Source organism: Chionomys nivalis, chromosome 21, assembly GCF_950005125.1.
Source record: "Chionomys nivalis chromosome 21, mChiNiv1.1, whole genome shotgun sequence".
NCBI lineage: Eukaryota > Metazoa > Chordata > Mammalia > Rodentia > Cricetidae > Chionomys > Chionomys nivalis.
In genome coordinates this window covers 8,905,878-8,931,633 of record NC_080106.1, presented here as the reverse complement: position 1 = coordinate 8,931,633, position 25,756 = coordinate 8,905,878, and the positions used below count along the sequence as shown (strand labels likewise).

Genomic DNA, 25,756 nt, shown 5'->3' with positions numbered 1-25,756 from the left:
AGAAGCAGGCAGGCTGGCTGGACATTTGAGTTTTGTGCCTCTGACAACATTTGTAGGTGGGAAAATCTGCATCAAAAATTCATAAGGGGCATATTTGGGAAAAGAAGGGAGTATAAAATTCATACGGGGGTCTGTTGTGGGAATTTGCAGAACGTCTCTGATTTCTGGACTCTGACTTCACCACAGAAAACACGTTAAAACACTCCCACACTACTCGAGTTGGAGTTTTGAAAAGTAGTTTTTATTTGTAATTCTTTGGCCCCAGGGAACTCCACTTGACTTTTGGACAGTATTGATCCACAGAATTAACAAGTGACAATCTATATCTCACAAGTGCCCTTCAGGTGTACCAACAGGTTCATTAGGATAAATTAGAATTAGAAGACTGGAAAATTCTTACTTGAATTTGTATTTATTTGAAACTTAGCCGTGTACTTCTTGTATCTGGGGGCCAATTAAAAGTCCTTGTCCTGATTCCAACATTTCCCTGTCTTTGAAAACCCAGATGAATGAGTCCGGCAAACGTGGCCACAGCTGAGTGATTGGCAGTAGGCAGTAAAAGTCGGTTACCTCACTTAATTTTCCTCGCCCTCACTTCCTATTTAGGCTGGGAACAGGCCCGGTTCCTGACACCACTGGGGCACAAGACAAAGAATGTTTGCGGAGCCTTCCAGGGTGGCATCCCAGCCCCAACGCGTGCGACGCCCGAGGTTTCCCGGGCCCCCAGGGCAGTTTCAGGTGGTCATCCTTCCACCAGGGCCGGTGGAAGTTAGCTGTCGTCCACCACGCAGCTCTGGGACCGGCCTTTGCTCTGCAACCCCAATCCGGGCAGGTGACACCCAGGGCAGCCCCCGGACACGTGCTTGAGACAGGGGCGCCCTGGAACCTTAGCCACACCGCAAGAATAAACTGTGCGCACTACCAGCCGTCTTGACCTTGGGAGGACGCCCCTGTCCCCCAACCCTTCCTTGGGGCAGCCCCCTCCCGCGCCGCCCCCGGGGTAAAGGGAGAAAAAGGGCTCAATGGGGCGCCAGGACTCGCAGAAGTGATTTCTCGGAAAGGCCAGCGCTTCAGAGAACGCGGACCTAGCGGGACGCTCTGACTGGGTGGTGCCCGCGTCCCTGCCGCGCACCATTGGTTCGTGCGACCGTCGCTCCGCACGAGTGGGACCCGCCCTCGCCCCCGCCCAGTCCTTAAAGGGGCGCGTGCGTCAATCCAGTAGCCCGCGGCCGGTCGCGGAGGCGCGGGCAGCGTGGGAATCAGCAGCAGGTAGGACGCGGTCGGGGAGGGCGCGCAGGCCGGGGCTGCCTCTCCCACTCGTTCCCAGACGAAGTGTACAGCACGTTAGCAGGTGCCTGTTCCCGAAGACTGACGGCTTCTTAAAACAGCGATCACCACAACAGCCACCTTCTCCCCCAGCCTTTCCTCTTAAAATTTGCCTGATGGGCAACTTCACGATGAAGAGAAACAGTGACCCCCTGTAATGTAAGACCTGCCAATCTCCGCGCGGCAGGCAGCCCGGTTACCAAGAGTGAACTATCCAAAGCGTGGGCTCGCCCAGGGGTCGACAGGCGTTGATTCTAACTAGTGGCTGTCTGATTGCCCAGTGGTGCAGGACTGACTGCGCCTTAGCCCAGCTGACCCTGGCAGGAAAGTTCTGTTCCGTGTGGGTCGCAGCTGCCAGGACTGGTTTGCTGTGAGCTTGGCCCCAGGCTGTAGGGAAGACTGCTCCTGGTGAGAAGGGTTCCATAGCCACAGCTGGGACGGGATTCAGGGGGTAGAAACTAATAAATGTTCTAGAATTTTAAAATTCTCTCCCCTAGCTTGTTTTTTTTTATTGTTATTATTTGTTTCGAGACAGGGTTTCACTCTGTAGCCCAGGTTCGTTTGAAAAATCTGGAGATCCTTCTGCCGTATCTTCCTGAGAGTTAGGATTTCAGGCTGAACCACCAATGGCCCCCACTTTTTTCTTTTAAAGTCAAAGTTAAGAACAGTCACATGACAATTCTAGGTTGTTCTTTTAAGCTATGGCAAGGCTCCTTCATGAAGATCTGGGAGTAATTCAGTGGCTAGAGGAAGCTTGGGGCATGCGCCAGAGAAATGGCCGTGATGGATATTTCCGCTTTGTAGTAGCCAGAGTGGTGCCCAGGGCTGAAGGAAGGAGATGGCGTGAGGTGAGCCCTGCTACATATGGCTGGTGCAGATGCTGACATCTGTGTGGGGCGAGCCTCTGCCTCAACTGCCGCGTGAGAAGCCTGGCCAGGACTTAGTGCTCTGGCTGTGGGTTAGCTGTAGACAGGACTGGGCCAAGAGAGGGAATGCTCCCTTAACATCAAGAAGAGGAAGCTTCGATCATGTGAGCGTGTTTGTAAGTTATTATTGTCCATAGTTATAAAGGGGTCAGGCTCTGCCTGCCTAGGACCTCAGAGGTGACTGTGGAGGAAATAGAAAGGGTTGTCCGTGTGCTGAGATTCAGATCCCAGCTGAAGCTTCTGTCTGTAGAATGAATAAAATCACTTCTGGGAGCTGGGGACAGTGCTGATGGTTTGTGCCGTGCCCGGGGGATGGCTGTCCCTCCAAGTTTCTCCTCTTTTGAGCGAAGAGGAAGCTGGGTTAGAGGATTTTTAACCTCCCAACTTTCACGATCTGTGATTCACCTTTCCTTCCAGCAACCCCGTTCTTTTCTCTGTCACCCTCTATGGCAGGTGTCCTTCATGGTTCTGGGGTGTTGGTCATCGGAAGAGCCCTGATGAAAAAGTGCTGGGCTTTTCTCTTTGTTTCTTTGTTTCTTTTTTTTTTTTTTCTGGAAAGAGGTCTAGCCCTGCCAGTGAATTCTCTTTAGATTTCAGGGCTCAGGTGCCAGGGCCTGTGGTTTACAAATCCATCTCCGGAGGGAAGTTGAGATGGCTTCTGATTGACATCTCCTTAGAGACCAGTTCCTCTGCTGTATCCTGAGCCCTCCACTCCGCTCCCACCCACATTCATCCTCACAGACCTCATAAGATACTATCAAGTCAGGAGAGTCTCCTCTGTCTTCCCTAGAGCAAGCTGTGGGAGCTAGCACCCTACTTGTTTTGGGGGCTATCTGGTGGCATTTTATTTCTCTACTCAGGTCTTCCTTTCTGGTCCGTCATTTGTTAACACAGTGGTTTTAGAATTCTGGGTTTCTTGACATATCCCCTCGTCCCCTGCTTTTCTGGTGAAGGTCCTCAGGCTGAGAATCAAATGGCTTCCCAAGGAGAAGAGCTCTTGCTGACTGAGGTCAGGATTTCCCAGCCAAAGTGCAGTTTTTTTCTTGAGATGTGGCTCAGGTGGCAAGAGCTCTTGCCTAGCACACACGAACTCTGGGTTTAGTCCCTGTAAAGTGGGGAATGGAGGCAGGAGGATCAGGAGTTCAAGGTCATCTTCAGCTACCCAGGGAGTTGGAGAGCAGCTTGGGATATGAGACCCTGTTTCAAAAATAAAAACAAAAACAGAACCAGAGACCATCTTCACTTCAGCCCTCACCCACTTCTAAGCCCACAGGTGGCCACTGGGGCTGTTGGGTAGAAAAGCTAAGCCAGTCCTGAAGAGATCTCACCTCCCTCTTCTCAGGACTCTGCTTTCTTGCTCCCGCTGCCACCTACAGTGGCCTGGAGTTTTTGACCTGTGCAGCTCTTCCCAACACTCTTGACTGCCGTTTTGCTTTGTGGGCCATGCTGGCTCTGGACGTAATCATGTCCTTGGAGATATCATGTCTCCTCACTGCTGATGACTTCTTTCCTGCCCGAAGAGGTCACATTTTAATTGGAAGGCTAGAAATGCTGTGTTCTAGTTTTTTGGGGTGGGCGTCTGTCCAACTGCCTTGGGGATTTCCAGGCTGTTCTAGTAAACGCTGGCTGCAAGACTCTGGGCGCAAATGCTCTCTTTCCCCACACGGCAGGGAATGTTTACCTGGCGAGAATGTCCAAGGATGCCGTCAGGTGTCTGGGGATGGTAGGGCCTGGAAACAGAGCCCCTGAGTTGGCTTTGTACCGTGCCTTGCTCTCGTCTAGGGTTGGTCATAAGAGTCCCTGAGGATCTGTGTTACTGGAGGAGTCCTCTAGGGCACAGGCCCTGATGCAGGTACTTTACGCTCATCACCCAGACTGAATCCCCAGCAAGGTTAAGTGTCTTTAAGGTCACCTAACTGGAATATGACTTCAGCTCTGACTCATTCCCAGTGGGAATAAGACCCTGTACTGTTCTATATTCCTGTTACCACGCCAGCGAGGAAAGGACAACCTGTAAGAGGTACCCTTGAGGGTACCCCCTTTCTCAGGAGGTGCCGGGGTTAAAGTCTGCCAGGGACAACAGCCCCCGGGTATCAGTGGTTAGGCTCATTCTCAGAGCGGTGGGCATTTCGTAGCGAAGTACAGCATCGTCTAAGAGCGGCTGCTTTGCAGGTGCCCTCAGTGTCTTTCCAACACAGGAGATCAGGGAGAGCTGGGACACACAGCCAGAGCCATGGGTGGGGCGCACCTTCGGACAGGCAGCTCTGGGTCCTGCAGGCTTTCAGTTTTCGTTTGGGTTTAGGGTCATGGGGCACTACTGTTTTCTTTTGGCACAGACCCAGACTTCTCCCAAGCCAGCACCTTTGTGTGGATCTCTGATCTTCCTGTCCGTTCTGGGGTCACCGTGACTCATGAAAGGCGCATTTATTATAGTAAGAGATTTGTTTCTTTCCAAGGATGTGTGACCGGAATGGCGGGCGTCGGCTCCGGCAGTGGCTGATTGAACAGATTGACAGCAGCCTGTACCCGGGGCTGATATGGGAAAGCGACGAGAAGACCATGTTCCGTATCCCTTGGAAGCATGCCGGCAAGCAGGATTACAATCAGGAAGTAGATGCTTCCATCTTCAAGGTAAAAGGCACCTGCATCCCCACGCGGGGGTTTCAGATTTCTCCCTGACTCTAGAGTGTCCTGACGACTAAACAATTGACCCAGTTTTTAAAGGGAAACACTGAAGAGTGCTTGGCTCTAGCGTGTTCCCCCGTGAAGTCAAGTGTGCTTTCCCCACCCATCCTGCACCCCCGTGCCTTGACATACTGCCAGGCTCCGCTCGGTGTACTATGGAAGGCTCCTGCTTGGCACGACAGGGCCAGCGGAAAGGGTGACAGGCTTCCATCATTGCTTCTGGGTCAGGGTTTGAGGGGCAGGCGTCCTGACCTTGCCCCTGCTGTTTCCCCTTCTGAGAGGAGTCAGTGCTGCCACTGAGAGCAGGTCAGACACCTGGGGTGAGAGCCAGCTTGAATTAGTCTTCTCTTTTTCTGACCTCATCCTGTGTGGCGGGTGATATTCCTGTTGACATTCTGCAGTGGCGCTGGGAGGAGATGTGGCTTCTCCAGGTCTCATAGCCCCTGTGTGATAAAGCCAGCATTTGGGGTCAGGTGGTTCAAGGTCTTAACCCTTTATTGTACTGAGAAGTAGGGTGGTTTCTCCCTAAGGATCAGCCCAGCCCAGCTCTGCAGGCAGGCTGGGTCAGGACCCCCTGTGGGTTGCCACAGTCAAAGCGGGTGCTTCTAAGGCCCTAGGCATTGCATTTCACTCTGGGAGTTTCAGGGCTACAGGTCGTGGTCAGCTCAGACTTCTACTTTGTGAACAGCTGCAGCCTTGGTGGCCTGACCCAGAGCCCAGGCTGGAAACCACTGCCTTTAGTTCTGTGTGTTCAGGGGAGCTGGGGTTGGGGAGGAAGGCAAATTGAACTGCTGAGGACCAGAACTGACTCAAGACTGGGATCAAGTGGGGAGCCCAGCCGGCTGCGACTGCCCAAACTGCCTTGAATGCTGCACTCTGGGGCACAGTCTCCCCTTTCCAATGAGAACCCGAACTGAGCTGGTGATGACGAGCATTGACACTTAACCTGAGGTGCAGGGTCTTGGCAGGACAACCATCATGATTCTTCCAGAGAAAAGGCAGAGTGCTGGACCGGGGGTCTCACTTGTTGCAGGAGACAGTAAGTCTCTCTTCAGCCAGTTCCCTGTTTCAGCAAACCAGGAGTCCTGAAATAAAGCCCCAGATTTATGCATCTTATGCAACGCTCTTCATGGCCAACAAGCCGTTTCAACAGCATTGAGAAGAATACGCAAGATTCCCAGTGTTTCCGTTGGTTACGCAGCCGCTCTGTGTGGCAATCTGAAATGAGACAACAATCTCGGCAGGAATGGTGGGAGATAAACGGGTGCCCACCAGATGGGGAGGCGAGTGGGGGTGGGGAGGGGGGACAGTCCAGGAGACACAGAGCAAAGAGAGGCTTTTCTGAGCTGTTCTGTGTGGGGTGGAGTGTCTCTGCATCATCAGCCAAACTCCTCTTGACTGTTGAAGGGACCCTGTGTTGAGACTTGGGGCAGATAGAGCCATGTTAGGGATTTTTTGGTGAAGTAGGAAACCTGCTATTCTCAGACAATTAAAATCTTTAAAAAAAAAAATGTGGCTGTGAAGGAAAAGGTTTATGCCTGCTTTTTTGGGGGGGAGGGAAAGGGATTATCCCAGAGAGTCCAGTGCTGTCTTGGGGCCTGCTTCCTGTGTAGACCACAGATGGAGAATGAAAAGACTCTGAGCTTACATCAATCAGGCAAGGGCTGAGATTCCCTGGGCCCTACTGGTCATAGGTCTAGCGACCACACCACCCAATACACAGAGAGCCTTGAAGAAGAAACAGGAGCTAATTTTTATTTTGTTTCGAGTCTGGGACTTACATAGTTCAGGCTGATCTCAAGTTTGCTATGTAGCTGAGGATGATCTTGAACTCAGGATCCTCCTGCCTCTACCTCCTGAATGCTCGGATTGCTTGTGTGGGTCACCATACCTGGTTTATGTGGTACTGAGGATTGAACCCAAGGCTTCATGTACTCATGGCAAGCACTTTTATCAGCTGAGGTACATTCCTGATGTTGCTTTTTAAAGTGCAACACAACATCAGCCAAGAAAAACTCCAAGCAGTGAGTCCCAGCATGACCCACTCTGGAGCTTCAGCGCTGGGTGACCCCGAGAGACTGGGCAGCCAAGACAGTCCTGTAGAGCTGGTCTTTGGCCAGATGTAGCAAGGCTCAGGGCAGGCCCTTGCTGTCAGGATGCTTCCTGACTGTGGAGTCTGGTTTGATGGTAGCAGCCTCCAGGCCTTCCTCGCGGAGGAAGCGTGAGCCCCGAATGAAGGAATGAACAGGGCGGCGCTGTTGAGGCAGGACTGTTCCATCATGGATTCACTGACTACAGCGCTGCTGTGGCCTCTGTGCCTCCTCAGGCGCTGTTGGAATATGGGCTCACTCAGTGGTTTAGAGAGGGGTCTTTACTTCTGTGGCAGATGTCCTGGATGGCTATCTCCAGGGGAGGTACTGCTGGAAAATGCTTTAGACAGTGTGTTGGGTGGTCCTCACTGTGGGGACCACTCTGAGCATCAGTGGCAAAGAGGCAGAACCTTCTAGTAATCACAAACAACCCTGACATCACTGTTACAGTCCGCCAGTTGTTCTTTTTTGCCTTTGAATTCACAACAGTCCACAAACCAGTAAGTGGCCAGCAATGCAGTTTACAATAAAGGCCAGAGTTGGAAACCATCTATTTAAAAAATATTTCTAAAAGTGGGTTAACAACTATGTCAGAGAGGAAGTGGCCACTCAGGCTCAGTGGTAGGAATGTTCTTCCAGCTTCTCGCCGAGCAGAGATACAGAATCTGGCATCAACAGTTCAGAGAGCGCTGGCCTTGAACCTCAGAGTTCCCTGGAGTCATGGATGTGCATGTGCCCTGGTGTGTGTGACTTTGGAAGCCAGGGGTCCAGGTTGGGTGTCTTTGTTACCTTCTACCTCAGATCTTTAGACAAAGTCTCTCACTGAACCTGAAGCTTACGGATTAGGTTAGATTGGCTGCCAGCGAGCCCTAGGGATCCTTCTGTTATTGTGTCCACAGTGCTGGGATCACAAACACACATACCCAGCTTTTTCTGTGGGCATTGGGGATTTAAACATGTTTGCATGGCAAGCATTGTATTGACTGAGCCCCTGCTTTGAATTTTTGGTATTTGCTTACATCATAAGCTTTAGACAGGTCAGCAAAATTAGCTATTAAAAAAAACACAGAAGAAAAACAGAGACATTTAACAGGGAGAGCAATCCATTGCGTTTTAAATGGCCAGGATCAGGCAAAAAATGCAAAACAAAATTTCTATTAAAAGGAAAGAACGGTGGTCACATTCAAACTGTTTCACATGGTTCCCTTTTCATGCTCAGGGCTTTATCTGAAAAAGCAGAAAGTCTTTGTTTTGAGCATACTGGTGAAGCCATGCGCACCTTTCTCTTCAAGCTTCATGACCTCAAGCTGGAGAAGGAGTTTGCCAAAGATGTATCCCAGGGTGTGAGGAGCCGGGGGCATGGGTTCAAATTCTGGCTTTGCAGAGTGTTGCTCTGGTTTGTTCGGATACAGTAGACAAAGTGGTCTCCCTGAAGTCCCATGGAGTGCTGACCTTGAACAAGAGTCGAAGGCCAAGAAAGTCTTTGGGGAGGAGGGGGTTTGCAGTCCTGGTTTTATGCTGAACTCTGTGGTTTGTGTCCCTCTGTGTTGACTGTGTTTCTCTTTCTTTCTTCAGGCCTGGGCAGTTTTTAAAGGGAAGTTTAAAGAGGGGGACAAAGCTGAGCCAGCCACGTGGAAGACGAGGTTACGCTGTGCTTTGAACAAGAGCCCAGATTTTGAGGAAGTGACTGATCGATCCCAGCTGGACATTTCTGAGCCATATAAAGTTTACCGAATTGTCCCGGAGGAAGAGCAAAAATGTAACTATTCGCTGGGGCCAGGAAGCCTTCCAGGACCCTCCCTCACCTTCCCTCTTCTGCCCCATTAGCCTTTGGTCTCCACAGAGCAGGCGTGCCACCCACAGGGTTTGGGTGCCTGCTTTAGCTAAACAAAGTTGTTCTCTTTTGTAAGCAGACCCAGAGAGCTGATCTGCTGATCTCACACGCCATGTGCTGTCAAGTGGCAGCTTCCTGCCGAGGGAGTGGCCATATGGAGGCAGGGAAGGGTAGCCTGGGTCAAGGCTCAGAGCACTCTGGGTCATAGTCAGAGCGGGAACCCAGCAGAGCCCCCGGAGCTTGGTGTACCCTCCCCCGAATAGTCTGCTGTAGCAGAGCATGGGATGCAGAATTCCTTTTTGCTGACTAGAAGTTTACAGAGGAGGCTGGGGAAGGTCTATCTAGTGGGCGATGAAAGTGTGGGCTAAGGTTGAGTGAAGAGTTCTCCAGTTAGACAAGACAGCAGCAATGACCTCACTGATGGTCTCAGAGTGTGACTGCTGTCGGGGATATCATCATTCCTGAGGTCCCTTCCAGTAGTAAAATCCTTAAAGCACTTGTAAAGGGATGACAGCAGGGGCAGCGGAAACCTGCCACACGGTGTGTGCCTGTGCTCTGGTGAGACATCACTAATCAATCAGAATGTGTCGACCTCAGTGCTAACCTCAGAATCCTTTTAAACCCCGTGTTCTGTGCAGAATCAGAGCTGTTTAATCTCCATCGTGAGTCTGTGAGGGTCTTTGAAAGCTTTGGTTTTCACAGCCACTCCACACAGGCGTAAAGAATCTTGTGGAGTTGTGACTTCTTCTTTGGAAACTTACAGGCAGTCTGCTAATAGCTGAAGCCTTGCAACAATTCTTGGGGCTGGACATAAATTTTGGGTTTGTCCTCACATGTTGGTGGGAGGTATTGAACATCAGGCATACAATTTTTTAAAAAGTAAAAAATCAGGACTTAAACATATAGACAGAGAGCCGGTATCGGACCTGTCTGACACCCACCAGGGAGCTGACATGGTGACAAAGTCTGTCGGAGAATATGAAATACTAAATATGACATGTCTAGTCTGTTAGGGGTAGGAAGTGTGTTGGTATGTGTGTATGATCCCAGGACTCAGGCGGCCAAGGTAGAAGGATTGCATGAAAGCCAACCTGGCCTGCAGAGTGAGACTCTGTCTCAAAAGCAAAACAAAACAAAACAAAAATCCCCCAAAGAGGAAGCCGACCCAACTGATGCTTGACGGGTGCAGGTGGTGGCACCGTGGTTGGCAGTGTTGTGTGACCTGGTCATTTGTAGCTTAGTCACCTGCAGATGGATACCTGGTTGCATTGACTCGGAGTCCTAATAAGGTGACCGTGGCAAGGCTTATTCAGCAACCTTCCTTGGAAGAGCCTTATGGCTCCCAGGGCCTGGTTCATTCTGCGCAGCCTCTGGAAGGTCCAACAGCCTTAATTACTCCCAACTCTAGACTGTGTGTCTTCAAAACGATTCGAAGCAATAGGGAAGTTTCTCTCAGCGCCCTGCTCCCCCAGGCTCAGCCGGGCTTGACCTGGTAGATGGCCCTGACTTGTTTATAGCACGGGTGGAGCCCCATCACCTGCAGTGTTGGGGGTGAAGGCGCAGCAGGCTCCTGAGCAGAGGAACACAGCATTTGCGTAGCATTTGTCCTGGTACACTGTACTATGAACCTGAGTGATTTGCCAGCCTCTCTGGGGGGAGGGGAGCAGGGGATCTTCTCGCTTTCTTCTTGCGCCAGGAGTGGCTTCTGAGTGAGCCCCTACATTGGGTGAAGTGGTAGGGAGATTACACAGGTCCCTGGGAGTGGGGAGCCTGGAGGGGCTTTGTTGATCATGCTGTATCTTATGGATGCTAATCTTCTAAGGCAAATTCTGATCAGGGAAGAGGAGCAAAGTGGGCGAGAAGCCACCTGGGCTCAGATGCCAGCAGATAAAGCTTTGGGCCCCCAGGAGGCAGGTGGGGGCTGTGAAACAGGGCACAGGTGTGACTTTGCCATGTGGCAGAGGTGTGCAGACACATACATGTATATTTGGAGGGGACAAAGGGATTTTCTGCTACCTGGCTCCCCATCTGCCAGGATATTTTCCAGTAAATATCTAGATGTTTTCAAATATCCAGACTAGCAAGCTTATCTTCAATATGTAGGCAGTGAATGTCTGGTATAAAACGTACCAGGCAAGGCTCAGATAGGAGGAAGAAACCAGAGTCTGAGCCTTGTCCTTTAAAAGCCTCGTGTGTACAACCCCCAGCACCCACTTCTCTCTTTTGACTTAGCTGATCAGATGACCAGGCCATGAGAAGGCACGGTTGAGTCTTTCCCAAACCTTCTAGCAGCTGCTGGTCAAAGCCAGGGAGGACGCTTACCACCTCTGTTTCCTTAACTCAGCATTTTATAAAAGGTTGCAGTGCTTGGCCGCCCTGGGTCATGGTGTTCATCCCCTTTCCCATAGGCAAGCTGGGCGTGGTACCTGCAGGCTGCATGAGCGATGTCACGGAGATGGAGTGTGGTCGCTCTGAAATCGATGAGCTAATCAAGGAGGTGAGTGCGGCCTCCGGAACACCTTCCAGGGAGGGACAGACATCACTTTTACCCCTCATAGGCATTGAGTGCCTCAGGCTCTCCAGGAAAGTGACAATTCTAGCTGAGGAGGCAGCGTGAATGACTCCTTGGCGACCTCCCTAGGCCAGCCTCCCTGTCCTGGTCAGGTCCTGCATGTCCTGTCTCCTCCTGTGAGCCTCTGGCAAAGCTTTCTTAAGCTCCAAGCTTACTTAAACATGTTGAATAGCAGATTTGAAATGTCACTATGTGGTCTTAGCCTTGCTTCTCAGCCGGCTTCCAGGATAGAACATGACCTTCTCCATCACTCCTGGTCTTCCTATTGGCCCTCTTGGTAACTATATGGCTTGCTTTTTAACCTACAAAGTTTATTCCTGAATGTCCATTGGAACTGGATGACTGAGACCCTTTGGATCCACTAATTGGACTGGGGACTAGCTAGTGACCCAGCGCTCACCTGTGGTGCATGAAGCCTAAGGTCTAGCTCCTAACAGCACACACGAAACCAAGATCTTAAAATAATCCACTGATGATGCATGCATGGTTGGTGGCCTATAATTGAAGATGCAATGGGATCTCTTTAAGTTAAACAGATGGCCTTTTGTGTGTCTCTTTTTAGCATCTCTATTGTATTTTAAATGTCTGCACAAGGTGGGGCTTTCATAGCTAACAGAACCCTATTCAGCTCATGTAAAGGAAGAGGAGGGCATTTTAGATGACAGGTGACCCAGACCTGTCATCTCAGCTACTCAGCGCTTGCCTCACGTGCCCAAAGTCCTGCCTTCCATCCCCAGCACCATGACGTCCCTGAAACAAAACCAAGATTGTTGTTAGCAATGGCTGTGCACCCTGCAGCTTGGCCGTGGGATAGTGCAGATAGCCAACAACACCTGCCTCGTGCAGCCCAGCTTTTTGGCAAATGGCAGTTGTGACATTCTAGGTGGTCTTGGTCCTGTGTCCTGTTTTCAGTATATATATATATATTTTGGCCAACTCACTGAAGCAATTACATGAATATGATGACACACAAGGGTCACAAGTGAAGGAGGTTTAGGACCTCTTGTAATTGGATGTGACTCTCTGAGTGAGGGTCTCACTGCACAGTAGGATTCATTCAGCGTCACCGTACCGGTTGCCCTAGAGCTGGGCCATGTCTCCTGGCATCGAAAGATCAGTGAGCTTTTTCATAGCCTTGACAAGCTTGGTTAGACTGTCAGCCACTGGGCTTCTAGTCTAGGGTCTTAGAAATTGCAAAGTGAAGGTCAGGTTCTGTCTCATGAGATAAAGGTGACAGATTTTGTGGCTTCCGTTGTGTATATGATATTGGGTTTTACAAACATGGACTTTGGGGAGGGCTGTGCTGGAGACCCGTGACTCAACGGTTATTTTCTGTCACCCGGCCCTATAGCCTTCTGTGGATGAGTACATGGGTCTGACCAAAAGGAGCCCATCCCCACCAGAGGCCGGCAGGAGCCAGGTCCTTCCTGACTGGTGGGTTCAGCAGCCCAATGCAGGTGAGTGTATGTGGCCAGCACTGCCAGCCATTAGGCACTTCGTGTTATGGTTGGGGGTACTTGTCACTGTTAGGCCCTATGTCCTGTGGAAGGTTACTAAGTCCAGATAGGTGAAAAAATCACAGCCATGAGCTGAGTTAGCCAGGTGCAAGCTCCCAGGAAGGCACAAGTATCTTGGTCTATAATAGGTGGTTATGCATGGCCACTCTCCTCCCATACCCCCAGGAAGTTGAGAGGAGGAGTCTGCCAACATCCCCAAGACTCAAGGGAGGCCCCAGCTCTGAGCCACCCTACTTCTCCTTCCCAGCTCACATAAGTTCACTGTTCCATTCAGATGATCAGGACACTCCCAGACCCTGAGAGACCCAGGACTTCTGGAGAGAAGGGAGCCCAGTCAGGGCAATAGCTTGGAACCACAATGGGCAGTTACATGTCTTAGCGGTGCCAGGGGAATTAGAAAGTTAAATAAGGGCTTCACCCTTTTGTTAGCATCTGGTGGGTACATTCAGGCTGTAGATGTTTAGAGGGCCGTTCACCGGGGCCCCTGCTATAGTGTGTGAGCAAATTTTTTGGCTCACAGGCACGTTGGTTTCCTCCTTTACCTCTTTCCTGCTAAGACAGGAGCTTCCAGGATGTCTTAGCTGGCCCTGGAGGCCTATGAGGTTTTTAGGCGGTGGGTGTTAGTGTCTTGCAAGGGACGCAGTGTTGAGAGGAAAAGCTGCCTGGGACGGCTCCCCTGTGAGATAAGCCCTGTTGTTGCGTACAGTCCAATGAAATTTGGGCCAGATCCTTGTGGTAGGAAGGGATCATGGTCCTGTGGATTTCTGGCACAAGGACAGGATCCCAGAGCACCAAGGAAACACTTTGCCCTGGTGGGTTTCTGTGTTTGTGAGCCTGAGAGCTCACATAGAGTGGGATCTGCCCATCAGCATCAACACCAACATTATTAGTGTCCCATCCGTACCCCAGGGACGTTTGAGTCACTCCCTGCTCACAGAACCAGCCCAGGTGGGATTATACTTTCTATTCTCTGCCTACAGGCCTGCCACTGGTGACCGGGTATGCTGCCTATGACACACATCATTCAGGTACTAGGGTGTTCTGGGTGGGTGGGCATGGCATAGGCTCTGTTTGAAAACAGTCTCATGACCTGGGTGGAGTCATGAGATTCTATGGACAAGTGTGACCTGGGGATAGGCTTCGAAGACTGTTTTTTCTTCTTTATTCTATGTGGTTTTGGGAGCAGACAAGTGGCCCAGATTTGCTGAACATCTTCCTGAGGTAGCCACAGTTGGTCCAGAGGGTCTTCAGAAGCAGCAGTGCAGAAGATAATGTAGCCTGCTTTGCAGATGATACTGATGGTGATACAAATGATACTGATGATGATGCAAATGATACTGGTGGTGATGATGCAGTGATGCTGATGGTGATGATGATGCAGTGATGCTGATGGTGATGATGATGCAGTGATGCTGATGGTGATGATGATACAGTGATGCTGATGGTGATGATGCAGTGATGCTGATGGTGATGATGATGCAGTGATGCTGATGGTGATGATGCAGTGATACTGATGGTGATGATGATGCAGATGATACTGATGGTGATGATGATGCAGTGATGCTGATAGTGATGATGATGCAGTGATGCTGATGGTGATGATGCAGATGATACTGATAGTGATGATGCAGTGATGCTGGTGATGATGATGCAGTGTTGTTGGTGGTGATGATGATGCAGTGATGCTGGTGGTGATGATGATGCAGTGATGCTGGTGGTGATGATGATGCAGATGATACTGATGGTGATGATGCTGGTGCAGATGCTAATGTTGATGTTGTAGATTGTATCTTTGAATTCTTTACCTCTCTCCTTGTGCCTTCTAACTGTCTTGTTGTCTTTGGGTCAGTGTTACTTTGTTGTGTGGGCCTGATGTCTCTCTGACCCTATTAAAGTGCTTTGCTCTGTGTTTATTTAGCATAGTGTGTGAAAAGACTGGGGAATTATTATTTTTTTTTAAGAGAGATCTTGAGCAGAGTTTTATAAGGGAAAAAGTTACTTTGCCGACCCCTGCTGATCCAGAATAGCTGATATGTTATTGATTTTTGTTTTTGTTTTTGGGCTTTTGAGAAAAGGTTTTGCTGTAGCTGTTGAGCCTGTCCTGGAACTAGCTCTTGTAGACCAGGTTGGCCTCAAACTCACAGATATTCACCTGCCTTTGACATCCGAGTTCTGGGATTAAAGGTGTGTGCCACCACTGCCCAGCTGATATGTTATTAATTTTTCTCCTCATGTTGCTTCTAACACTTATAGGATATTTGTTTTGTTTAGGGTTGGTTTTAATCTATGGGCTGCTTTCAGCAAATGATTACCATAGTATACAAACATGCATACATACATGTACACACACACACACACTCACTCACACTATTCTGGCATGGGCATGGGAGAGTACATAATTTAAGATTAAAACTACTATTTAGCTTGGGTTTTAAAAGCTAATTGCATGGGAAATCCAAGGTATAGTAAGATTGGTTACATTGTTTTCTTAAAGGCATGTTAAATGGGTAGAGAACAGAGTAGGGAGACAGATGGCGACAAAACTTTGAATGGTCTTAAAGGCAAATTATTAACCTGGTTTCAGGGCCAGGCTAACTGCAAAAGTTCAGTTTCTTAAGGCAAGAGGTATTTCCAGAGAAAAGCTGTCCCCACAGAGGTTGTTTCTGATGGTAACATGGCGCTAATACTGCTGAAACTAGTGGTACTGGTGCCGATGATGTTGGTGGTGATGTTGCTGATGATGCTGATGGTGGGTATGGTGCTGATGGTGATGGTGGTGGTGCTGGTGTTGATGATGATGGTGGTGGTGATAATGGTCCTGATGGTACTGATGGTGGTGGTGCTGGAGCTAATAGTTCTGATAATGGTGATAATAGCCATGCTGATGATTCTGATAGTGATGGTGCTGATGGTGGTGGGTGGTATTTATGGTACAATTTTGGGTGCCAGGGTTAAGGCTGACACTCTTGTGGGCCCTTTTCTACCCATGACTCCAACTTCCTCTAGGTTATGGAGATAGGTTATTTCCTATTTTATAGGTCCTGGGTGATGAGTCTGATAGGCCCCAGAGCAGGGATCTGCCCTGGTGTCCCATCTTCACTGCCACCTGCCGTGGGACTGGTGACATCACTATACATTCCCAGGAACCAAGGGGTTGTCTGGTTTCATGGCAGACTCAGTGGAGCTCAGGTAGAAGCATGCCCTGGGGGCCATGATGAGGGCAGAGGTGGGTGCCCAGCAAGTAAGAAAAATACAAAGGAAATGATGCTTTATCTAGTGCCAGCCTGCGTGTTGGGGTCCTTCTAGACCTGGCTGTAGATAGAGACCCTACCTCCGTCAAGTTTCAGGAGGCATTTGCCTCCTTGCCTGTTCTCAAGGCCCCTTCACCCCCCACAGGAGGTCTGGGTTAATGGGCTCAGCCTTTGACCTTGTCAGTCTTGGCTGTGGCCCTGGGAATCTGCTGACCAATGCATTCTGGGGGCCACGTTGCCTGGCCCAGACCTGTGACCAACTGAGTGAGCAGTAAAGTTAGGCTGTGAGGAGGAAGTGTCCTTGAGCCTTGTAGAGCTGTCTCAGCAGATGTGAGAAAAGCAAGGAGTCCCCACCACTGCTCGGAGCTCCACTTCCAGAACCCAGGTCACATACCCTGCCTCTGTAGATAAGCCACAGCCAGGGCTATGGAGGTGACAGAGAGGGAGATGGGTGGGGAGGAATGGCAGGGAATGAGGGAGAATGTTACACTGTGGAGAGAGCCTTGGCCTTGAGGACTGCCCCATGGTAACTGCCTCTCTGTGGGTAACCAGTGTTCTATGGACTTCCTATTTATCAGAAAAATTCAGAGGTCTGGCTTTTAAAACAACTGTTTTTCTGAGACAGTCTCAATGTGTAGCCAGGGGTGGTTATGAACTCACAGCTCTCTTGCCTCGGGCTCTGGAGTGCTAGAACATGAGCCGCCGCTTTTTATTTACCATCCACCCCCAAGTATATCTCAGTGCCACCCTGCTGCCAACTCTCTTGAGGCTGCCAGCTTGTTTCCCAGTCTGTGTATATTCAATGAATGGATTAAACAGTGAGGCTTTTTGGCATGTCTTAGCATTTCAAAGTGAGCCAGAGCCAGCCTGCTGTGGAGAGCAAGACTAGGCTCCCCCACAGAACAGCTAGACTGGCAGGCACTGCACTTTTGCCTCTTCAGCCTCCCTTCCTCATCTACAAAACAGTTGCAGTGACCAGTAACACACGACAGGGATCCAGTGTGTGGATGGGCCCAAAGCCCCTGACTCAGCACCCCTCAGAATCCCTGCAGACCAGGGTTTGTGGTGCACAGTCTCAGAAGGCTTATTTGTAGACCGTATTTTGTCCTGTTTCCCTGGCTCATGTGGTCACACAAAAGCCCCTACAAAGCTGGTGCTGTTGCCACCTCTACCTTGTTGATGAAAAGCAGATAGAGGGGTGAAGCCACTTGCCTCAAGTCACACAGTTGTGAGGAAGTGGTGCTGGAATTCCCTGCTGAAGGAGATGCTGGTGGTGCTGATGGTGCTGATGGTGGAGATGATGGTGATGCTAATGGTGATAGTGCCGATCCTGATTTTAGGATATTAGTGGTGGGCCTGGGATCACATGTGGGGCGAGCTGCTAGTGTCCTCGGATGCATTTAAAGCAGGCTTAGGCCGTGTCCAGATTCTTAGAATCTCAGTGGTGGGGTGAAAACTTGCATCACAGCATGGAGAACGCCGGTCACCTGCTTCTCCTCTGGGTCTGCACTTGTCACTTGTGAGGTGTGGCAGCTTGGCACCCACGCTCCATCTACCTGTCCTTTCTTCAAGCTCAGGATGCTATAGCATGGGGTTGCTGAGCCAGTCCTGCTGGCACATCTCTGAGACATTTTGCTATTCCTGGGTGTGTTGAGGGGTTCTGGTTCCAAAATTCCTCTGAGATGACAGGGTGAAGATCACAATGTGGGCTTAACATGAGCACAGGGTATGTAGTGGGCACGGGGCACAGTGTGGGCACAAGGCATATGTGGGAACAGGGCACAGTGCGGGCACAAGGCACAGTGTGAGAGGCAGGTGCAATGCTGAGTCTCCATTCAATCAGAATGAGGTCCTCAGTTGTCCCAGAGTGCAGAGGGAATGTATCAGTTTGTTGGTGATGCCAACACAAAGGGCCCTCACCTGGCTGGTGGGGAGTGCAGGTAGCGAGGCATAGGTGCATTGGTACTATCACTGAACTGCTGACCAGGCTGATTTGGCCCCCAGTTTCCCCAAATGTGAGCTTGATGACCTGAACCCAAATAGCTGACTTTACTCAGGTGACTCTAGAACACGATGTCGCTGCAGCGGGGGACGACAGAGTCTGTGGACAGCGGTGGGCGCTCTAGCAGATAGACCCTAGGGAAGGGTCCGAGTGTTCCAGATGCACAGCAGTGTTGGCCCCAGCGGCGTGTGTTACTTGCACAGGCCCGCCCAGCGGTGCAGCTGGTGACTGCACAGCTCCAGGACACTATAGGTTTGGGGAACTGTCAGTTTCTGTGGCTCCAGAGGGAAGCCTGGGCTGGTGAGAAGCTGAGGACACCTCAGGCTGCTGTTGGTGGAAAGAAAACTCTGTTTAGAGCAGCTACAGAGCATCTCCAGCCCTTAGCTCTGGGCTCTTTATTCCTACAGTAGCTCAGGGTTTGCCTAGCTCCCAGCATTGGAGCCCCGCCTCCACGCTGGCTGTCATTCAGGCCCTGCTGGGCCATCTGCGGTGTATGTTTCTTGTCTCTTCACTCTAAGTTTATCTGGAATGCTGCTGCTCTTGCCCGTAAGAGGATACCAGCAACACCTCTTATACAGGAAGCCAGAGGCTGAAGCCAACCAAAGCCAACGAAAGCAAAATACAGCGTTGATAAATTTCCAACCTCATGGCTCAAGTTAGATCGTTGGGATTATTGTGGTCTGTTGGTGCCAAACTGAAGTTCTCGCCTTTCTTTTAAATTCTATTTACTGATTGGCTTGCACTTGTGGTGCTGAGGGTGTAACCCAGGACCTTGCATGTGTGAAGCAGTTGTCCTCGCTCTGAATGGCACTCTAGTTCTTGAGGTGACAGTGAAGGGGTGGTGGAGGTGTAGCCTGTCCGTCACAGTTCCCCCCTGGGTAGCTCCAAGACAGAGCACTTCCCGGAGGACAGGCTGTGTGCAGGATTTTGCAGAGGTTTCCCACCCGAGTCCAGGGAAACCCAGGTCACCGTGTATTGGGGAGATGATATTGTGATGGTCACACCTTCATAGGTGGTGTGTCTTCCCATCTTGAATAGACGCCACCGAGTTCCAAGGAATCTCAGGTCATCATGTGTTGCGAAGATGATATTGTGATGGTCACACATTCATAGGTGGTGTGTCTTCCCATCTTGAATAAAGGCCACTGAGTCCAGGGTGACAAGGAAAGCAGAGCCACAGGGCACTTCATGGGAAATGACATAGGCAATGCCTCAATGGCTTGAACTTGGTACATTTCCCAGGTCTTCCTAGATCACGTGTGTATGTTCACATGTGTGTGTTCCTGTGTGTGCAGATGCATATGAATATGGATGCATCTTTGTGTGTGTGTGTGTGTGTGCAAGAATGCATGTTCATGAGTGTGTGTGCATGAATGCATATTTGTATGTGTGTGTGTGTGTGTGTGTAGGCCAGAGACCGGTCTTAGGTATCATCTCTTGGATACAGTCCATCTTATTTTATGAGACAGGGACTCCCACTGGCTTGGATCTTACCAAGTGGGAGAGACTGGCTGGCCAGTCAGCCCCAGAGTTGGCCTTTCTCTGTCACTCAGGTGCTGGGGTCACAAGCAAACACTACTTGGAAGGGGAGGCCTGGGGCTCCCCCTCTTCCCAGGCCCCTGACTGCCCTATGTTCTCATTCCCCAACAGCCTTCTCCCAGATGCTGATCAGCTTCTACTATGGGGGCAAGCATGTGGGCCAGGCTACCACCACCTGCCTTGAGGGCTGCCGCCTATCCCTGAGCCAGCCGGGCCTTCCCAAGCTGTATGGGTCGGATGGCCTGGAGCTGGTGTGCTTCCCGACAGCTGACATCATCCCCAGCGAGCGGCAGAGGCAGGTGACCCGGAAGTTGTTTGGGCACCTGGAGCGTGGTGTGCTCCTGCACAGCAACCGCAAAGGTGTGTTTGTGAAGCGGCTGTGCCAGGGCCGTGTGTTCTGCAGCGGCAATGCGGTGGTGTCCAAGGGCAGGCCCAACAAGCTGGAGCGGGACGAGGTGGTGCAGGTCTTTGACACCAACCAGTTCTTCAGAGGTCAGTACCGAGTCATCTGGCTGCCCTGGCCTTAGAATTCACACCCATCTTCTACCCTGTGCCTCCTGCATCACGGACTGAGTTCACTCCTCAGGGATTGAGGGCTTTGGCGATGGTGTAGCTGGGGAACCCTTTGAAGCCTGACCTGCACGGTCTCCCTGAGCAGCCCGGGGTCCTTGCCTAAGTTTCCCTTGGGTAGACAGGATATTAGAGCTGGAGCCTTTCCTTTCCAGAGTGTGGAGCTAATGAAGCTCGTGGTTGTTCCCTAGCCTGGGAGCTGCTTAGATACGCAGAGTCCAGGGCCTCAGCCAAGCCCTTGGCAGGGTCCCTGGGGAGGTGGCATGATTGTGTGTCCAGTCCTCAGCTTGTGGGCTGCATGTGGTTCCCTTTCAAGTGCTGCAGCCCACCCCGGACCCTGACTATAGCTCAGAGGCTCACTGATTTCTATGTTCTTCCAGAAATGCAGCAGTTCTATGCCTCGCAGAGTCGCCTTCCCGACAGCAGGGTGGTGCTGTGCTTCGGGGAGGAGTTTCCGGACACAGCACCCTTGCGCTCCAAGCTCATTCTGGTGCAGGTGAGAGTTAGCGGCTTCTGTCTCATGCCCAGGTAGCCTCACCCTCGTTTATTTTGGATCAACTTTATCCCAGGGTGAATAGAGACAGCAAGGACTGAATATTCCACCTGTGTGACTGGGGTAGAGGTGGGCGAACCAGACTGCAAAGAGTTCCTGCCTCCTCTGTGTTCTGAGTTGGGGCTCTCTTTGTCTGTGTTTTCCTTCTTCTCCTTTCCTCCCTTCCTCTGTTCCTCCCTCTTCAGAAAATCTTCACCTGTCCAGTGGCCCTAAGCTAAGTGACCGATTTGAGCCCTTATTTGAGCAATGTGAGGAGTACTGCCGGCCCAGTCCCTTCTCGTCACTGAGGGGCTCGGAGGACTGTGGCAGAGGAAGGCCCCGATTCTCCTCCCACCCCTCTTCTGACTTGGCACACGGCCCTTGCAGGTGGAGCAGCTGTATGCCAGGCAGATGATGGAGGAAGCAGGCAAGACCTGTGGTGCTGGCTCCCTGATGCCAGCCCTGGAGGAGCCCCAGCTAGACCAGACCTTCCGGATGTTTCCAGATATTTGTGCCTCACATCAGAGACCCTTTTTCAGAGAAAATCAACAGATCACCGTCTAAGCCTCTCTCCGGGCATTCCACCTTGCCCGAGACTCAAGTGTCACGATTCTTTGAGTGACAGGATTATGAAGGATGTGAACCCCCCTGACTAGGGTGGGCAGTGTCCCCGTGGGGCCTCAAGAAGCCCAGCCATGGACACGCTCCTGCTCAGGCAGATGCTGGAAGCTTGCAGGGGCTGTGGCCAGAACCCTGTGATTAAAACATTTCTTTAATGAGTTTTCTCCTTTACCATTAATGGCTATTCTTTTTGCATGTTGGAGTCCCTTTGACAGTAAATCAGTCTGCCAATAGAGCCATCTTTGTCCTCCTCTGACTGAAGGTAGAGATTTGTGACTTCCTCTGCTTGGTTGTACACAATGCATCTTTTTACTATTCGGCCCTTTTCTTTAAGTTTTTGGCCAGAAGGCTGAGAAAGTAAGTTGACACATTTTTTTTTTTCAAAAAGCTTCTGTAATGAGGTGCTCCCAGGAAACTTCTGTCTTCTATCTAAATTGTTTTCACTTTTTAAACAATATTTGCATTGCATGCCTTCTGTCAATCACTTTGGACCTTTCCTGTAAAGGGCAGATTATAAATAGGAGTGTATATACTGCTTGTGGGTTTCATATGAATTTTCGTTGTGGCTCATCAATTCCCATGACTCTGTGTCAGCTGGCAGGGGTTTGCATGGGGCATGATAGGACCAGGAACTGTGGAGAGGACCCGTCCATAGGCATCTCATCGCTTCCATTGTCCCACTCCACATATAGCCCTAAGGTCCAGTGAAAAGCAATGTCCAAATTGCACTCTAGGCTTAGAGGTGCCCACCCACATACCAGAGAAAGGTACATGTTCTACACAGCACAGGGCAGAATGCCCAGCTGTAGCGTGCTGAGTAGAAGCCAGGGTGGAAAACTTAGGGCACGACTCTGTAACCGAGGCCCGTTTGTGCCCTCAATCTGGCTGTCCAGTCTAGTATCTAAGTAATTTAAATCACTGGCTGTGGGGCTGCAGGAACGCCTCCAGGGCCATTTCCTGTAGGAGTGAGCCACTGCCAAGGATTTAGTTTGGCTATCAGTGCACAGCAGGTGCTGATGCCAAGCACGTGTGGCAGTAGGGAGCATCCTCTTCCTTCCACTCTTGTCTGGAGACAGGAGAGACCTCCTGGATCTGTTCTCCTTTGTAACCAGCCTGGGTCCCTCCTAATGTGCTCAGCATTCCACAGTGAAGGGCAGGGGAAGCTTTACCTGTTGACTGCAGTTCTGAGAAATGGGGGAAAGTATGAGGGTTTGGAAGACAGTCCTAGCCAGTGAGGGGCTCGGCAGGCCACGCCTTGCAACCAGAAAAGCCAGAGAACGCAGAGAACTTCATGGCTGTTGTGTGAAGGTGGCGGAGGTGGGCCAGCTCAACAGACATCGTCGCCAGAGTGTGTGCCGCCTGCGAACAGAACCCAGGGCTTGCTTCTCCCCCTCGGCCAAAGCTAGGGACATCTCTTTTGAAGCCAGGACAGTCTGTCTGCTGGCCACGTGTCACAATGTGTCACATGTCACCTCCTGCCTCTGTGAGTGCTGGCGCACGAATCTGTAATCCAAATATTTATTTTTGTATCCATTGAAAAAGTATTGATCTTATTCTTTATTAAAGTAAATTACTCTTTCATAAAAGTGATGTCTGTTCCTTTTTCTTGAATATAATTTTTATTAGATTCCAGGATTTAAAAAAAAATTTTGATGAAAAAAATTGAGACAAGACCTGACTCTGTAGCCCAGACTTTGAACTCATTGCAATCCTCCTGCCCCAGCCTCCTGAGTGAGGGGAGTATAGGCATGAGTCACTATGACTTTGAAGAGTTTTTTTTTTTTTTTTTTTTTTTTTTGAGACAAGGCCTGTTAGTCACAGCTTACAGATGTGGAAAGTGAGGCAGGGGCCCATGCTTGGCTGGTGTGAAGCTTTCTGGGAGCATACTAAGAGGGCGGAGCCTCTGTGCAAGATCCTTGACCCCGAGGACAACTGACCCCAGAGCAGGATCCACTGGGGAGCAAGTGTTCTGTTTTCTCTTAGACCGCCCACATAGGACACCAACCCCAGAGACAAAAAGGGAGGAGTTGGGTGGGTTGGGGCAAGGCCAGGGTGCACCTGCTTGCTGTATGAGAACTTGGTTAGGCTGGTGGAGGGTGGCGGGAGAATGTGTGGCCACAGGACAGACTAGGGTTCCAACCACTCCAAGCTCACCAACTGCTCATGCTCCCAACTCTGGGTTTCCTCATCAGTAAGAGGGATTCAGTATCACACAGTGAGGAGCAAATGACCTGCTGCTCAGTAAATATCCCTGCCCCCGACCAAAAGTGCATTTCCGTTTATCACTCATTTGTGATTAAACTGCTTGATTAAATAGTCACACTATAAATATTAAATAGTTCCTGTCAATGAACTGTAACGCCAGTGGTTCAGGTATGTCTGTCAGTCAGCTACGTCAATATTTAATTGTTGGTGGGGTGAGGTGCTGGATTCCTGTCTTCCAAGCATTTGTGAGGCTGAGGCAGGAAGATGGTGAGTTCCAGACCATCCAGGGCCACACAGTGAAACACTGTATCAAGAAACCAAAGCAAAGCAAATCAATAATAATGGAATAATAAATACTCAATTGTTAGAATTGCTAAAGCAATGCATGACTGTGTAGAATTATACAGTTCCCTTTAGTTATGGACACTGATTTAATTGTAGATGATGTGTGATTGCTTCTGAAAGCTGTAGCTATAAACAGTATATTTTACACACACACACACACACACACACACACACGAGATGATTAAACTTCTCTCGTTCGTGAAGCTTACTTACACAGGGTCTCAGCTAGCCTACTGGCCAGGCTGCTTTGATCCCAGCTTCCTGCCCAAAGCCTGGAGTACTGTAGCACTCCATTTTATTATCTCTTTGTTTTTGAGAAAGGGTCTTCGTCTTAGTAGTTCAGGCTAGCCCCAGACGTGTGACAACCTCCTGCCTCCCAACTGCCTGTGTCTGTGTGGTAGGGTGGCTCTGATGGTCACATGGCAGGTGGTGGGAGGGGCCGCGAGGTGCTGTCTTTGATCCCCATAGAGCTGTGACGTGAAGAAGGGGTTCAAGAATGGCCCAGAGCTGCTGAGAGAAGGGAGAGCCCCTTTCGACCTTCTCCCGACAAATGTTGGGAGCATGAAAGCCATTCCACCGTTTCTTAGCCGTCAGATTGACTCTCACACCCCGAAGGAGACGTCACTGTGACCACCTCCCTGGAGACCACTGAAATAGTGTGCTTTAGGTCAGCCTTTCCTACTTGGTGGAAGGAGAGAGGCAGGAGAGGAGAGGAAGGGCAGAATCTCAGGGTCTAGGATCACTTGTGGCGAGACATAGGGAAGGAACAGCTTTTGTGGAGGCTGCCCAGTGAGCAGGGTCCTCCTGGTCCCTTGTACAAGCATGTACAAGTGGAGGGCTGAATTCTGACTTGGAGCTGTGTTACTGAGTGGGACTGAACTCAAAGCCTTATGGGTCATATACCCTTGCACTGAGGGTCTGGTGACTATAACACCCCCGCTTTGCTTTTGTCTGGAGTATACAAAAATGGAAACTTAAAAATTGCCCGAATCTCCAAAGGGACACAAGGGATCCCCACAGCAGCTCCTTGACCAGCTTTGGGGGAGAAGAATCAGTGTCTCAGCTGCCCCAGATGCCCCTTTCCTACTTGCCTGCAGCTTCTGTAGGGGTCTCTCAATCTCCGCAATGCCCCTGCCTCTGTCTGGAGTGAGCTGTTGGACAAAGCAGGTTAGAGATCCTGAGGTCAGAACAAAGCGACTGTTGCCAGAGCCCCTGTGAATAAGCCAAGAATCTTACGGTGGAAGACCCTCGATTATTCATAGTGGCCGATGTCCCAGTGCTGAGTCAGAGTCTATGGAGAGGGGACATAGAGATCAGAGCCGGAGAAGACACCTAACACCACGGAACAGGATTTAGTCCGGCTGTGAGGGCTTGCAGATGGAAGCCAGACCATGAGTCAAGGAATGAGGGGACTCTGGAAGCTGAGAATGGCAGGGAAACAGAAGGTTCTAGAAGGAACTGCTGTGTCACCTTGTGATTCTGACCTTTAGGACTGTAAGGGAATGAATGTGTGCTGTTTTGTCCTGTTTGTCCCACAGCCCTAGGAAAGTTGCACAGAACCTTGTAGTTCAGCAGAGACACCCAGGACTCCCAGGAGGAGGAAGGGGGTCCTGTATTTCACGGTGGGTTGTACCATGTCCCTTTTCCTCCAGATTCAACTTCCCTATAGCTGCTCCTCTTTCATCAGTAGCCTGGCTTTCTTACAGGGGAGCCACACTGCCCTCAGTACTTGGGGACATTG

The 25,756-nt window shown here is 50.5% G+C and overlaps 1 protein-coding gene across 1 annotated transcript; it reads left to right on the top strand.

Annotated features, from left to right (window-relative positions):
• The first annotated feature begins 1,205 nt into the window (after positions 1 to 1,205).
• Irf8 (interferon regulatory factor 8) lies at positions 1,206 to 23,040 on the top strand. Its single transcript, XM_057753724.1, has 9 exons — positions 1,206 to 1,269; positions 4,709 to 4,883; positions 8,603 to 8,786; positions 11,270 to 11,358; positions 12,785 to 12,890; positions 13,931 to 13,978; positions 19,854 to 20,234; positions 20,693 to 20,808; positions 21,232 to 23,040. The coding sequence occupies exons 2-9, from the start codon at positions 4,710 to 4,712 to the stop codon at positions 21,406 to 21,408; spliced, it is 1,275 nt and encodes a 424-aa protein (XP_057609707.1). The 5' UTR covers positions 1,206 to 1,269; position 4,709; the 3' UTR covers positions 21,409 to 23,040.
• Positions 23,041 to 25,756: the final 2,716 nt, after the last annotated feature.

What these genes read in the sequence shown, in the direction of transcription:
- Irf8 (XM_057753724.1), top strand. Translation starts at nt 4,710, where the DNA reads ATGTGTGACCGGAATGGCGGGCGTCGGCTCCGGCAGTGGCTGATTGAA. An exon ending in TAGATGCTTCCATCTTCAAG is followed by an intron (nt 4,884 to 8,602) that starts GTAAAAGGCACC and finishes TTCTTTCTTCAG; the next exon opens with GCCTGGGCAGTTTTTAAAGG. An exon ending in TCGATGAGCTAATCAAGGAG is followed by an intron (nt 11,359 to 12,784) that starts GTGAGTGCGGCC and finishes CCGGCCCTATAG; the next exon opens with CCTTCTGTGGATGAGTACAT.